This window comes from Geotrypetes seraphini, chromosome 1 (genome assembly GCF_902459505.1).
Source record: "Geotrypetes seraphini chromosome 1, aGeoSer1.1, whole genome shotgun sequence".
In the NCBI taxonomy this organism is placed as follows: Eukaryota; Metazoa; Chordata; class Amphibia; order Gymnophiona; family Dermophiidae; genus Geotrypetes; species Geotrypetes seraphini.
In genome coordinates, this window is record NC_047084.1 from 51,527,161 (window position 1) to 51,543,025 (window position 15,865).

Here is a 15,865-nt window from a genome sequence, read left to right on the forward strand (position 1 = left end):
CCATATCTCTTGCAGAGTCACACCACTTGTCAGTCGAAGGGAGTTGTATATGTTATATGATGCCCCTGTTCCCTTTTTTATGTGGGACAGATGACTCAGGCATTGAAAAAACATCTGCTGGAACAAAAATCATGCATTAATATCCACAGAGTAGAGGAGCCCCTGGTCTCTAATTACCTTTCAATACATCATGACTTTTCTGAATTAAGCTGCGCTGTTTTAGAGCAATGTAGAAAATCAGTAAGAAAGGGGGAATTGGTCTCATTATTTACACCACACAGAGCAGCATTGGATATATGATTTAGATTCAATGTTAACAGGTGGGCTAAACATCCGTGTTGAATGGTCAGCATTTTTCTGAGTCTGTTCAAGGATTGGCTACAGCATGAAGAGGTGGGGCCCGGCCTAGTTTTAAATTCTTTTCCCAGTGCATCAGTGTTTGCCGGCACCATTATTTGATACATTTCCACTACTGTTTCAGCGATTTTCTAGTGGAACTTTCTAGAGCATCCCTGACGCACCAAATAGCGAAACAGGGATTTCTCTTTCGGGTCTACTACGGTAGACAACTGATTTCCAAGTTTGACTCACAGGATTGATTGCGCTTTGGCAACTGACTGCCCAGCAGAGATAGAGATAAGTCCCCAATTGTGTAATATGGTTACAGCAGTGGATATTTTGCCATGAAAGAAGGGATTTTCTTATTTTTCAAGTCACCGTGGTTTAAATTAATTGGTTTTCAATATGTGAACCGATACACTTAAGTCCCCATTGTGGGATAGAAAAATGGACTATAAAGGAGTACAGTTTTTTTAACCATATGAATTTAACTGAGGTTTTTTTCTCCACTTCTTTATGTTTGCCAGGTTGCTTTAGCTTGTTTGGTGAATTCTTAGGTGAATGACAGAAATCCTTTGACTCATTAGTTAGTTTGGAGCAGGACAGATCAGCTGTAATTGAAATCATCCATTATTATACTGTTGCCCATTTCTCCAACTTTTCTAATCTATGAAAACATTTCTTCATCTGTCCGCTGATTTTTTCCCGGGGGACGTTAGTATAATCCTACCTTTATATTCCTTCCCTTTACACATGGAATTTCTATCCATATGGATTCCACACTGCTGTCTATGTCATGCAGAATGTATTTATTTGATTCAATTCCCTCTTTAACATATAGCGCACCCCCCTCCCCCCCAGGGAAGCTCAACAGAATATCTGAAAATATCAAATCTAGAGCAGAGGAAAAGATAACTTATACAAGTAAGTTGAGAAGGTAAGATTGATGCGAGAGGGCAATACCCAGGGAGGCAAGGAGGCAGAGCTGACAAAAATGATTGATGCCATATAGCACAGTTACTTACCGTAACAGGTGTTATCCAGGGACAGCAGGCAGATATTCTTGACTGATGGGTGACGGCACCGACGGAGCCCCGGTACGGACAATTTTAGAGTGATCTCACTCTAAGAACTTTTAGAAAGTTCTAGCTCGGCCGCACCGCGCACGCGCGAGTGCCTTCCCGCCCGACAGAGGCGCGCGGTCCCTCAGTTAGTATAAGCCAGCTAAGAAGCCAACCCGGGGAGGTGGGTGGGACGCAAGAATATCTGCCTGCTGTCCCTGGATAACACCTGTTACGGTAAGTAACTGTGCTTTATCCCAGGACAAGCAGGCAGCTATTCTTGACTGATGGGTGACCTCCAAGCTAACAAAAAGAGGGATGGAGGGAAGGTTGGCCATTAGGAAAACAAATTTTGCAAAACAGATTGGCCGAAGTGACCATCCCTTCTGGAGAATGTATCCAGACAATAATGAGATGTAAAAGTGTGAACTGAGGACCAAGTAGCAGCCTTGCAGATTTCCTCAATAGGAGTGGAACGGAGGAAAGCTACAGATGCTGCCATTGCTCTGACTTTATGGGCTGTGACAGAACCTTCCAGTGTCAGTCCGGTCTGAGCATAACAGAATGAAATGCACGCTGCAAGCCAATTAGACAACGTACGTTTAGAAACAGGACGTCCCAATTTATTCGGATCAAAGGACAGAAAGAGTTGGGGAACTGATCTGTGGGGTTTCGTACGCTCCAGATAGTAAGCAAGAGCCCTTTTACAATCCAAAGTATGCAGAGCTTGTTCCCCAGAATGAGAATGAGGTTTTGGAAAGAAAACAGGTAAAACAATGGATTGGTTGAGATGAAATTCAGAAACAACCTTGGGGAGAAACTTTGGATGTGTACGCAGAACCACCTTGTCATGGTGAAAAACCGTAAAAGGTGGATCTGCAACCAGTGCATGAAGCTCACTGACCCTCCTGGCAGAGGTAATGGCAATAAGAAAAAGTACCTTCCAAGTGAGAAATTTGAAAGGAGAGGTAGCTAAAGGTTCAAATGGAGGTTTCATTAAAGCGGAAAGAACCACATTGAGATCCCAGATAACCGGAGGGGCTTTAAGAGGTGGTTTCACATTGAAAAGCCCACGCATGAACCTGGATACCAGGGGATGAGCTGAAAGAAGTTTTCCATGGACTGGCTCATGAAAAGCTGCAATGGCACTGAGGTGGACCCTGATGGAAGAGGACTTCAGGCCAGAATCAGACAAAGAAAGAAGATAATCCAACAACGTCTCCACCGCTAGGGAAGTGGGATCAAGATGATGAAGAAGACACCAGGAAGAAAACCTCGTCCACTTTTGATGGTAACATTGTAGAGTGGCTGGTTTCCTGGAGGCATCCAGAATGGAACGAACGGGCTGAGACAAAAGAGTATCAGTCGAGTTCAGCCCGAGAGATACCAAGCCATCAGGTGTAGAGACAGGAGGTTGGGATGCAGAAGGGTTCCCTGCTGTTGCGTAAGCAGAGAAGGAAACAGAGGAAGAAGAAAAGGTTCCCTGGAACTGAGTTGAAGTAGAAGGGAGAACCAATGTTGCCTGGGCCACCTCGGAGCAATCAGAATCATGGTGGCTCGTTCCCTCTTGAGCTTGAACAAGGTTCTCAACATGAGAGGTAGAGGAGGGAAGGCGTACAGGAACAGATTCGACCAGTCGAGGAGAAAAGCATCTGCTGTGAGACGGTGTGGAGAGTAAAGTCTTGAGCAGAAACGGGGCAGCTGGTGATTGTGAGGAGCTGCAAAGAGGTCTATCTGAGGAGTGCCCCACTGAGTGAAGATAGACTGCAGAGTTACAGGGTCGAGTGTCCACTCGTGAGGCTGGAGAATTCTGCTGAGTTTGTCCGCTAATGAATTCTGTTTCCCCTGAATGTAAATAGCTTTCAGGAAGAGATGATGGTCTATGGCCCAATTCCAGATCTTCTGGGCTTCCTGGCATAAAAGGCGAGAGCCTGTCCCACCCTGTTTGTTGATGTAGTACATCGCAACCTGATTGTCTGTGCACAACAGAAGGACCTGAGGAAAGAGAAGGTGTTGAAAGGCCTTGAGGGCGTAAAACATCGCTCTGAGTTCCAGGAAATTGATTTGATGCTTCTTTTCCTGGGCTGACCAAAGACCCTGAGTCTGGAACTCGTTCAAGTGAGCTCCCCATGCGTACAGAGAGGCGTCGGTGGTGATGACTAGTTGATGAGGAGGCTGATGGAACAGAAGACCTCTGGATAGATTTGAGGATACCAACCACCATTGCAGAGACTGACGAAGAGATGATGTCACAGATATGTGTCGTGAGCAAGAGTCCGACGCTTGGGACCACTGGGTCGCAAGGGTCCATTGAGGAGTGCGCAGGTGAAGACGGGCATGAGGTGTGACATGAACTGTGGATGCCATGTGTCCCAAGAGCACCATCATTTGTCTTGCTGAGATGGACGGCAGAGGAAGTACCTGGTGACATAGAGACTGAAGGGTCTGAAGCCGATTGGATGGCAGGAAAGCTCTCATGAGGAGTGTATCTAGGATCGCTCCAATGAATTGAAGTCTCTGAGTGGGAATGATATGAGATTTGGGTAGATTGATCTCGAATCCCAGAAGTTGCAGAAACTGGATGGTTTGGTTGGTGGCCAGAAGGACCGCTTGGGCAGAAGTGTCTTTGATCAACCAATCGTCCAGGTAAGGAAATACCTGCAGGTGGTGAGAGCGCAGAAAAGCCGCCACCACAATGAGACATTTGGTGAATACCCTTGGAGATGAGGCAAGACCGAAGGGCAGCACCTTGTACTGGTAATGACAATGATTGATCATGAATCGGAGATATGGTCTTGAGGTTACATTGATCGGTATGTGAGTGTAAGCCTCTTTGAGATCGAGGGAGCATAGCCAGTCGTTTTGATTTAGAAGGGGATAAAGTATGGCTAAAGAAAGCATCTTGAATTTTTCTTTTACTAGATGAATGTTGAGATCGCGAAGGTCCAGGATGGGTCTGAGATCTCCTGTCTTTTTGGGAACTAGAAAGTAACGGGAGTAGAATCCCTGCCCCTTTTGATCTAGAGGAACTTCCTCTATAGCGTTCAGAAGGAGGAGGGATTGGACCTCCTGAATAAGGAGGGCTGATTGAGGACTGTTCAAAGCAGACTCTTTTGGCAGGCTTTGAGGTGGAAGAGTCTGAAAGTTGAGAGAGTAGCCGTGGCGGATGATGTTGAGGACCCATTGGTCCGAAGTGATTACTTCCCACCGGCTGAAGAACAGAGAAAGTCGACCTCCTATTGGTTGAGGCAGGAGAACAGGAACAGGGATACTGGCTATACTGCGGAGAATGAAGTCAAAAGGGCTGTGACTTCTGCTGAGGAGGTTGTTTCGCAGGTTGCTGCTGTTGCTGCTGTCGGGGAGGCTGACGTTGCTGTTGCCTCTGACGTCGAGGTTGTTGAGCAGTGGTAGGCAATGGACGGGCTGTGAAACGGCGTTGATAAGCCGATTGCTGCCTGTATGGTCTTGGTGGAGGAGGCTTCTTTTTATTCTTGAGCAGGGTATCCCAGCGCGTCTCATGAGCCGAGAGCTTTTGGGTGGTAGAGTCCATGGAATCCCCAAAGAGCTCATCCCCTAGGCATGGGGCGTTGGCTAACCGATCTTGATGGTTAACATCAAGCTCGGATACCCGAAGCCAGGCCAAACGGCGCATAGCCACCGACATAGCTGTCGCTCTGGATGTAAGTTCAAAGGTGTCATATATGGACCTAACCATAAACTTACGAAGTTGGAATAGAGACGACAAGCAGGAGTGAAAAGATGGATGTTTTCTTGAAGGAAGATACTTCTCGAAGGAAGCCATGTTGGTAAGGAGATGCTTTAAATAAAAAGAAAAATGAAAAGCATAATTACTAGCTCTATTTGCTAACATAGCGTTTTGGTAGAGCCTCTTACCGAATTTATCCATGGCCCTTCCTTCTCTGCCAGGAGGGACAGATGCATATACACTGGCTCCTGAAGTCTTTTTAAGGGTGGATTCGACAAATAAGGATTCGTGTGGAAGTTGAGGCTTGTCGAACCCAGGAATGGGAATTACCTTGTATAGAGAATCCAGTTTACGTGGGGCCCCTGGAACAGTTAAAGGAGTCTCTAAATTTTTATAGAAAGTTTCCCTCAAGATGTCATGAAGGGGAAGCTTCAAAAATTCCTTTGGAGGCTGATCAAAATCAAGGGCATCCAAAAAAGCTTTAGACTTTTTGGATTCAGCCTCCAAAGGAATGGACAAAGACTCACACATCTCTTTCAAGAAATTGGAGAAAGAGGAAGTGGTCTGTTTGGAGGATGGGTCAGGGAGAGCCGAATCCTCCTCCTCTGAGGAACATTCTCCTTCAGAAAGAAAGGGTTCCTCTGAGTCCCCCCACAGATCAGGGTCTCTGACATGGGAAGAATGGTCCCGAGACTCAGGTGTCGATGTTTGCATGTGTCGGGTTTTGCGTACCGACTTACCCGACCTCATCGATACCGAGTCAGGCGATGTTATCGGTCGCACCGGTGCCGAAGTCTGTACCGATTGATGGTGAGCTGTCGGCTCCGGTGCAAGGACTGGCATCGATACCGATGAAGTTAGGTGAAGCGGTACCGAGACAGTAGAAGCAGGTAAGACAGGTTCGACAACCGGTACCGACACGGGTTGATGTACAACCGGTACCGATGGCTCGGTGCGGACTGGCACCGGAAGGTTCGGTGTCATTATAGCAGGAAGGAGTCGTTCTAATTGCTCCTTAAGCTGCACATGAAGGATGGCCATAATGCGGTCATCGAGGGATGGCACCGGTACCGCTTTTTTCTTCTGCGGTACCTGCGGTGCCGCTCTACGCCCCGGAGATGAGGAGCCCGATGTCGAGGGACTCACCTCAATAGGGGCGGAGCGCTTCCGCTGGCGTCTAACCGGCGGCAGGACTGGGCTCACTGCACTCGAGGCCGGAAGACGTTCCAGCGGGGAAGGCTTCTTAGCCGGCTTACCTGACTGTTGGGATGCCGGTGTGGAATCACGCGGCGTCGAAGACGAGGGTGCCGACTGAAGCGGTGCCGAAGCCGGAGTCGAAGGAACGGGGTCGGACATCTCGGCACCGAATAACAAACGCTGTTGAATTAAGCGATTTTTTAAAGTTCTTTTCTTTAAAGTAGCACAGCGGGTGCAAGAAGAGGCCTGATGCTCAGGACCCAAACACTGCAAGCACCAGTTGTGTGGGTCCGTGAGAGATATAGGCCTAGCACACCGCTGGCACTTTTTAAAACCCGGTTGAGGGGGCATGAAAGGGAAAACGGCTTCCGCCAAATCGAAGGCCGAGGCTTCGATGGTGGCAGAAGGCCCCGCCGGGGAAAAACCGAAATTGAAGAAAAAAATGTAAGATTGTTTTTTTTTTTTTTTTCAAAATAAAAGAAAGGTTAAAGAAATCAAACGTTTACGCGAGCGGGAAGGCAAGTTAAGAAAAAATTTCAACAGCCGTTGAAAACGCGTCTTCTTAGCTCCGCGGAAACTAAGAAACTGAGGGACCGCGCGCCTCTGTCGGGCGGGAAGGCACTCGCGCGTGCGCGGTGCGGCCGAGCTAGAACTTTCTAAAAGTTCTTAGAGTGAGATCACTCTAAAATTGTCCGTACCGGGGCTCCGTCGGTGCCGTCACCCATCAGTCAAGAATAGCTGCCTGCTTGTCCTGGGATAAACAATCTGACTCACAGGCTTGGGTACACAACCTATTGGTAAGGAATCGTATGCTGTTTGCACGGAACAAAATTTATGCTAAAGGGTTAAATATATCTAGCTGAAAAATCTGTGTTATTAAAAGTATATTTGAACATTTTGTGCTGTTACCTGCTTTGAACTTTGTTTGTTGAGAATATGGCAGGATATAAGAATTCCATTAACATAACAAGCAAAAGCACCTATGAATGAAATGGCTAATGCAAGCAGTCTGGTACCTGGGAGATTAGGAAGAGCAATCAAGTTTTTGCTGCTACCATCATTCTCCATGGTAATTTGAATTAGGGTGTGGGAGAGCAAACCAGCATTCATGCCCTTTCCGCAAAGCTTCCACACTTCTCTAGTAGACCTGGAAGGAAAAGTGTTTAAAGCAGTGGTTCTCAACCCTGTCCTTTAAACACACCTAGCCAGTCAGGTTTTCTGGATACCCACAATGAATCTGTATGAGACAGATTTGCTTACAATGAAAACAGTGCATGTAAATTTATCTCATGCATATTCATTGTGGATAACCTGAAAACCTGACTGGCTAGGTATATCCCAAGGACACAGTTGAGAACCCCTAGCCTAGAGGAAAATATATCACTCTGCAGTGCTTCAAGCAATATCTTTTTAACTGTTGTTTTGCATCCTAAACGCTCTGTCACTATAAACCCTAAGGAACTTACCCTGATAACTTAAATATGTTGTGTTACCACGGACCACAGAAGCACAGCAGAAGTGTTCCATAATCAGTAAAAACATATCCACCAGGCTGTGAATGGCAAGAGATCAGAAGGGAACTCACAGGGAAATATGTGGGTGCTCAGCAAAGTGGTAGATATTCCTCATTACTGACCTTTTGTTCCTCCCCTGCGCCCTTTCTGGTCTCCTTTAGACAATTCACCTGCATCTCTCAGTACTTGCATGGCTGTATTAAAATTATCTTCCCTGAAGTCTCCCTGTAAACAAAAATAAAGAAAAGGCTCATCCTGAGAAACTCCTGATTATTGATACAGTGACTCTATTATTATTCATCTCAGTCACAGTGTGAAGTAAAACTTGGAACACAAGATGTGTATTTCATTTCTAATCCAATAAAACAAAAAGGCCCTGTGTGTGGTGTATTTTATTATTTAATTCTGTTACCCAGGAATGCTGCATTATAACAAGAGCTTGCTATTCTAGTTGAGTCCCAGGAGGCTACATGGTGGTCAAGTTCCAGAGAGAGAGAGAGAGAGAAACTGTAGATCTTAACCATCTAAAGCAGCTGACAAATCTTATCTAAAGCCAAAACAGCTTTTTATCCTTACATAAAAATGCTTTAATATCATACACCACAGCTGTTAACACATTTCAGTACTATGCTAAAGAAAAGGTAGCGCCCCCCCTCCCCCCGTATACATGTACCAAATCCTGAAAAACTTATGGGGCTGCATAATAGTTTCTCAGCAGATTATTTGCAGGGTCAATGTCAACACTGACCAAGAACAGGTACTTGTTTACTGACTGAAAGTGGGTGGATGGCCGAGTTGGCTACAGGTCTGCTACCTGATAGAAATACTAATACAAGATTCCAACTCAGATCATGAGCACAGTAGGCAGGCAGCCCACCAATTATACCACAAGACCTCTGACAGCTTCTAAAGCAAACTGAACAGGGTGTAAGGAGATTATAATAATCCAAATATGTGACCAATTGGCTAGCTACAAAGGCTAACATCAGAAGGCAAGCTCAGTTCTAAATGTTGCCCTTTTTGTTATTTATTTTTAGTTACTGTTTTTTTCGCTCTATAAGATGCGCTTTTCTCCACCCAAAAGTGGGTGGAAATGTCAGTGCGTCTTATGCAGCAAAGACGACCCACCCAACTGCCCGCCCTTTTAAAACACTCCCTGCCCCCTGTCAGTGCGTCTTATGCAGCAAAGACGACCCGCCCAACTGCCCGCCCTTTTAAAACACTCCCTGCCCCCGTAGTACCTTTTTAAATGCCCCTTAAAACTTGCTTCAAAGCAGTCCCTTTAGAAGCCGGCAAGCGCCTCGATGGGGAACATACACTAGAGTCCAATTCGAGGACAAGCGTGTGTCTGGACGGTTTCGAGGTCGGAGACCTGCCCCGACAGGGCGGGGAAGACCGGGGCCGTTTAGAAGAGGCGAGCCTCGCTGCAGTAGCGGGGGAAAAAGTGGCCCCCGGCCTGGACCCCTGAAAAGTCACCGGTGACTCAGGGGAGGAAGACTCGCTCGAGGGAATCCGACAAGTCTTACAGGTGAGGCCTCAAGAGATGAGGGGATGCTCAGGCTGGTCAGACCGCGACTGGGTCGAGATCAATGTTCCCTCTAATTTTTCATAGGCTGTGTGCGCAAAAAATTTCATCTGTGCGCATTTTAAAAGAAAAACTAAATTTGTGTGCGCTATAAAAATGATTGCTAGAGGGCCTGGAGTTCAGTTATGGGCATTTATGGGCAGGTCTTTGAGTTTAGTCTGAATTAACGAAAACACAATGTAATTTTAGTTACACTTTGTTAGTTACACTTTATGTAATATAAAGTCTCATTTCAATAAACATAAATTATGTTTCATTGAAATGTTTCATTGAGCGCTACCTATAAATAAGGTATCATTGTATTGTACTTTATACTTAAAATTTAGAAAATAACAGCATTTTAGTTTTCAAAGTTTTTCCCTGCGATCTTTCATATTTATCCAGTCCGAATAAATTCTGTCAAGATCTGTTGAGCATCCATCTTGAAGGTGACTCTTAACACGCATCAGCATTTCCAAATGCTCTAAATGTAAACGATTCCTTTGTTTAGTCTTCAAATTGTTCATTAGACTAAAACCACGCTCACAATCTGAACTAGATGCTAAGAATGTGGCACCAATGTCCATCTATTTTGCTAAATCTGCAAATTGATCATTCTGAAATGCAAATTTCATCATATCTGGAAAGCTGTTTATCAGATTGCTTTTGATTTTTTCTGCAACAAGGAATTTAAAGTCATTGTATTGCTGAATAATAACACTTTCCTCCGGAAGAAATTGTTTATACTTTAAACAAAGAGATCTGATATGTCCATTTCCGAAGTCAAAGTCGCATTGTGATATTGCTGTACAGTCAAAATCAGACCATTCCTCAACTTCATTTTCAGGAAATCTTTCACCCAGATGCAAACATAGGATGTTGATGAAGGTTAATATGGAATAAGTATCCACTGAAACTTTTTCTCCAGACCTCATCCTGTTGTCAAGAAGACTGTTGACTTTATCACTCCACTTAACCTTGTCGCCTAAGTATTGCATTCGAAGTTTGTTCAATTTACCCTGTGCAAGATGATAAGCTTCCAATGATGTCAAACCACGTTTTTGAAATGCCATGGTTAAGGAAGCCAGTTCTGATAAGACATCATTCAAAATTTCAAGTGTAATATGAAATTGTTCACTGTTCAGCTTCTTATAGTAGTACTTTGCAATAGGATCATTATCTTTGTCTTCTTCAAAATATTTTAACAAGGGATCATAATTTCGAATAATTGCTTTAAGTGCAAAGTGTCTAGATAACCAGCGCACTTCATTCAGAGGTCTGAAAGCAATCGATTCACATTCAGATGTGTCTGCTATTTCTTGAAATTTGCATCGTTTAGTAGAAGACCGACAGAACACAGTGTACACAGTTCTCATTACAGTTTCTACTTCTTTCATCAATTTTACTTCTTTCTATGAATCAGAAAGTCCCAAATCTTCCCGATGTGCAACACAATGTTGCTGCACTAAATGTGAAACATAGAAACATAGAAAATGATGGCAGAAAAGGGCCACGGCCCATCTAGTCTGCCCACACTAATGGCCCACCCCCTAACTACCTCCATGAAGAGATCCCACGTGCTAATTCTATCTTTTCTTAAAATCTGGCACGCTGCTGGCCTCAATTACCTGTTGTGGAAGATTATTCCAGCGGTCAGCCACTGTTTCGGTGAAGAAATATTTTCTGGTGTCGCCATGAAATTTCCCACCCCTGATTTTCAACGGATGCCCTCTTGTTGCCGTGGGTCCTTTAAGGAAAAAGAGATCCTCTTCCCCCTCGATACGGCCCGTGACATATTTGAACGTCTCGATCATGTCTCCCCTCTCTCTGCGTTCCTCGAGTGAGTATAGCTGCAACTTACCCAGTCGTTCCTCATACGGGAGATCCTTGAGTCCTGAGATCATCCTGGTGGCCATTCGCTGAACCGACTCAACTCTCCACAAATCTTTTTGATAATGCGGCCTCCAGAATTGTACACAGTATTCCAGATGGAGTCTCACCATGGATTTGTACAATGGCTATATGACCTGTCTTTTCTCAGCTGTGCTGCAACACCATCTATTTTGCTCAACATAACAGAGGCACCATCAGAGGTCAAGTTCATGTTTCCTATAGAATTCCCTAATTGCTGTTACTATTTATTTAGCATCACATTCTTCCAACTGTAGCATCCCACCAAATGATGTCCTATACTCATTTGAATTGACTAGCCGATACTTAAAGTAGAGTATTAAGTACTTGTTGATAGACATTAAATTAGCAGCGTATGATACGTTGCTAATTTAATGTCTGCCATAAGATCATCTTGCACGATGCCATTGATAATTCCAAGAAATTCAAACGCTTAATTTTTGCTTCTCCAGCTATCAGGTATACTAACATACTTCGCCATTTGCTCATTGATATCCTGAACAGAGAGCATTGAGATATTCATCTTAATGGCCAGCACAACACTGTCGACAAGAACCTTAATTTCATCAGGACTGGAACTAATTTGCCTGTTTTCTTTTTTGGTTGGGCTTTCAAGCAACATGTTAACCAGTCCCCTTCTTAAATTCGGATTTTTACTTCTGAGTTTCCTAATACTGTCAGTATGAGATTTACTTGATAGATGGCGTTTCAGAAAGTCCAGTTTCCAAACATCATCCCATATTTTTCCAGTAGAGAATTTTCCAGTTGCTTTGGCATCTTGACAATAACAACACACAACTCCATCGTCTTCGTCATAGGTAAATATTTTACAAAGTCAAACACGCATTGTATTTCGAGATTCCGGTGTCTCCGTTTCAACAATTTCTTCAAGCCATTCAGACCTAAAAGCTGTTGCAGCTCTCTTGTGTTTTACACTTTTCACCATTTGCAGTTTAGACATTTTAAGAGTTATATCTGGTTGCAATTTAATAAATGAATACAGTTATACAACTGCAATACCACGCTGCACACTACGATTCCACGAAATAAACAATATGGCGGAACTTCAGGAAGTCAAAGAATCGGAAGTGTTTCATATCCTAGGGGCCATAGGCTATGGCCCTATGGGGCACATGACGTGTCAAGTTCAACTGCCAAAGATAACGGAATCACGTGAATGACTTAAAATTTATATTATAGCGCTTCAATAAATGTGATAAATGGGAAATCAGAACAGCTGGTCTTCTGCAACATTTCATTTTAGCAATGAAAATCATTTTAGGCAAAAATTTATTTTTTGTGCACGCTATTTATTTTTGAATAGGATCATTGTCTTTAACAATTTTTCGGCAGTATTTTACTAATATATCATAGGTTTCTAATCACAGCATTTACTGCAAAAATAACCTTTTAAACAACCACATCTGCCTTTGCAGCTTTGACAAGTTCTTGAAATTTTACATTTTTAAAGATGACCTGCATAAAATTGTGTAAATAGTCTAACAAAATCTCAACCCCCCCAAAAAAAAAACCCTCAACCTGACAGGGAAATGTCTTTCCAAGCATCATCTATACCTAGGTCCTCATGATGTGCTACACAATGTTGCTCTGATAAGTGTGAATGGACTGGTGCAAAAAGCAGTTATACTTTTGCATTTGCCCTGCATAACTGATGCGCCATTCTAGGTAAACATTATCATCTGGTTTAAATTTAACTTGTTTGCTCACTGTTGAATAGCCTCAAGAATAGATAAACTCTCACATGCTGTTAATTTTATTATGCCAGCTAACACAGTTTTACTACTATTACTATTGATCACTTATATAGAGCTGAAAGGTGTTTGCACCGCTGTACATTTTGACATTTATTTATTTTAAAAATTTCTATACCATTTTATTTCAAAACGGTTTACAAAATGGTTACATACATAAAATGTTAAAACAAATCATTATTAAAATATGGGAGCCATTAACATCTTTTTGTCATGATTAAATGCCATTTTTCTATTAATTATACACTACTTAGTATTGGGTGGGGGGAGGGTTTCAAGTATATGATCTTATAATGATTTATGGGCTTTGAGGGAGGGTGGGGGGGGTTACATTTGTATTTATAGGTTATAATGATAAGATGTTCAAGTGGTTAAATTAATTGTGTTTATTATTAATTTTTGTACACTTGATGAAAGTTTAAAAATGAATAAAGAATTAAAAACAACAACAAAAAAACAAATCAGGACAAGTGGAAACAGACAGCATTAATTCTAACAACAATCAATACTCAGAAAAATGCATCGACAAAAAACTTATTTTTTTGCTCCATAAGATGCACTTTTTTCCAGCCAAAAGAGGGTGGAAATCTCAGTGATTCTTATGAAGCGAAGATGCAAAATTTGTATCCCCCATACAGCTGCAAAACACCCATCCCCCGCGCACCAGCTGCACCACTTTTTTAAATGCCGCTGCCCCATACAGCTGTAAAACACTCCCCCACCGCGCGCACCATCATTTTAAACGCCACCCACCCCTGCGCTGCAGCACCTTTTAAACACTGCCGCCGGACCACCTTTTTCAAGCAGCCTGGTGGTCCAGTGTATATCCCTCCCTCGACGGCTCCTAACTATTTCCAGGCAGCAGGCGCATGAGTCAGGAGCGTGGACATCAGGACCCAAGCTTTACACACTCCCGCTTGGGATTGCGCTGCTTTCCAAATGGCGGGACTTGCAAGAACTGCCGGCAGCCATTCAGAAAGTGGCGCGGGCCCAAGTGGGGTCCTGACGTCCGCACTCCTGACTCGTGCGCCTGCTGCCCGGAAATAGTAAGGAGCCATCGAGGGAGGAAGGGAAGAATTTAAAAGGTTCACGGTTAAAAAAAATAAAAAAAAGGCCCCAGGGGGAGGGAGGGGATATGATTAAAAAGGTACAAAGGGGGGTATGATTAAAGGTACAAGGGGGTATGATTAAAGGTACAATGTGGGGGTATGATTAAAAAGTTACAGGGGGGGGGCATGATTAAAAAGTTACAAGGGGGAGTATGATTAAAAAGGTACAAGGGGGGTATGATTAAAGGTACAAGGAGGGCATAATTAAAAAGTTACAAGGGGGGTATGATTAAAGGTACAAGGGGGGTATGATTAAAGGTACAAGGGGGGCATGATTAAAAAGTTACAAGGGGGGTATGATTAAAGGTATGGGGAGATGATTAAAAATGTACAAGAGGGGTATGATTAAAACAGGGGTCTCAAAGTCCCTCCTTGAGGGCCGCAGTCCAATTGGATTTTCAGGATTTCCCCAATAAATATGCATGAGATCTATGTGCATGCACTGCTTTCAATGCATATTCATTGGGAAAATCCTGAACACCCAACTGGATTGCAGCCCTCAAGGAGGGACTATGAGATCCCTGGATTAAAGGTATAGAGGGATGATTAAAAAAGGTACTGGGGATACGTGTAGGGATGATGTAAGGTACTAGGGGGACACGTGGGGGGATGGAGGATGATTTAAGGTACTGGGGAGTATGTGGGGGTATGAGGCCTGCCTGCCTGTCTCTAGGCCTGCTTCTCTTTGCCCTATCCCTGCCTGCCCTGTGCCAGCCTATCACCAGAGTGGGGGACAGGGTACAGAGCCTGGCAAGAAATGTGGGGTTGGGTGCAGAGCCTGGCAGGGAGAATTTGGTTCAGAATGGTTTTTTTCTTCTTGTTTTCTTCTTCTAAATTAGGGTGTGTTTTATGGTCAGGTGCATATGGAGCGAAAAATACGGTAATTGTGTTTTTTTAACAGTTTTCTAAATGAACTCCTGTCACTGCATTTCCGAATTTGGTCAACAAAAGCATAGTTTTACCCCTGCACATAAAAAGGTCATTGCATTGGTTTCCGCATATTTTGGGTTGACATTTGTTTTCAACAATGCGGACCTTTCCGAACGCAGTGATCTTGTTGGTTGATAACTAGACATCCGACTCTTAAAGAATTCTGGAATCATGCCATATAGAAATTGGTGACAGATCATAATTGCTTTATATTGGATTCTAAATACAACTGGCAACCAGTGAAGTTGTCGAAGATATGGTGTAATGTGCTCATATCTTGATGTTCCTGTTATCAATCTAGCCGTGGCGTTCCATACCACCTGCAATGCCCTGCATCTGGCTTTGGTTATTCCCAGGTACAGGACATTGCAGTAGTCTAATCGCGACAAGATCATTGCCTGTACAACGGAACAGAAATCAAACGGTGAAACCACTGGTTTCACACGATACAATAAATGTATCTGAGCAAAACATTTGTATTGTCTTTATCACTTGACAATTCATTGTAAGCCCAGGGTCCAATCTCACTCCCAAAATTGTCATTGACTCCCTCACTTGCAATACCTCATCTATCACTTTTAGTTCTTTTGGCCATCTCTCCCGATCAGATTTACCCACCAACATAAACTCTGTCTTCTCTACATTCAGTCTCAGACTTTGCCTTTCCATTCATTCGGTAATTTCACTCATATAATTACTCATCTGCTTCTCTAACTCATCTCCCCATATACACACTGGGACGAAAAAAATAATATCGTCTGC

General features: G+C 43.6%; 1 protein-coding gene across 1 annotated transcript in view; it reads right to left on the reverse strand.

Annotated features, from left to right (window-relative positions):
* MTREX (Mtr4 exosome RNA helicase) overlaps positions 1-15,865 on the reverse strand; it is a 311,801-nt gene that overhangs the window by 209,742 nt on the left and 86,194 nt on the right. The window contains exon 10 of the mRNA XM_033931296.1: positions 7,940-8,042. Coding sequence (XP_033787187.1) covers positions 7,940-8,042 — 103 coding nt within the window. The remainder of the gene's footprint in view (positions 1-7,939; positions 8,043-15,865) is intronic.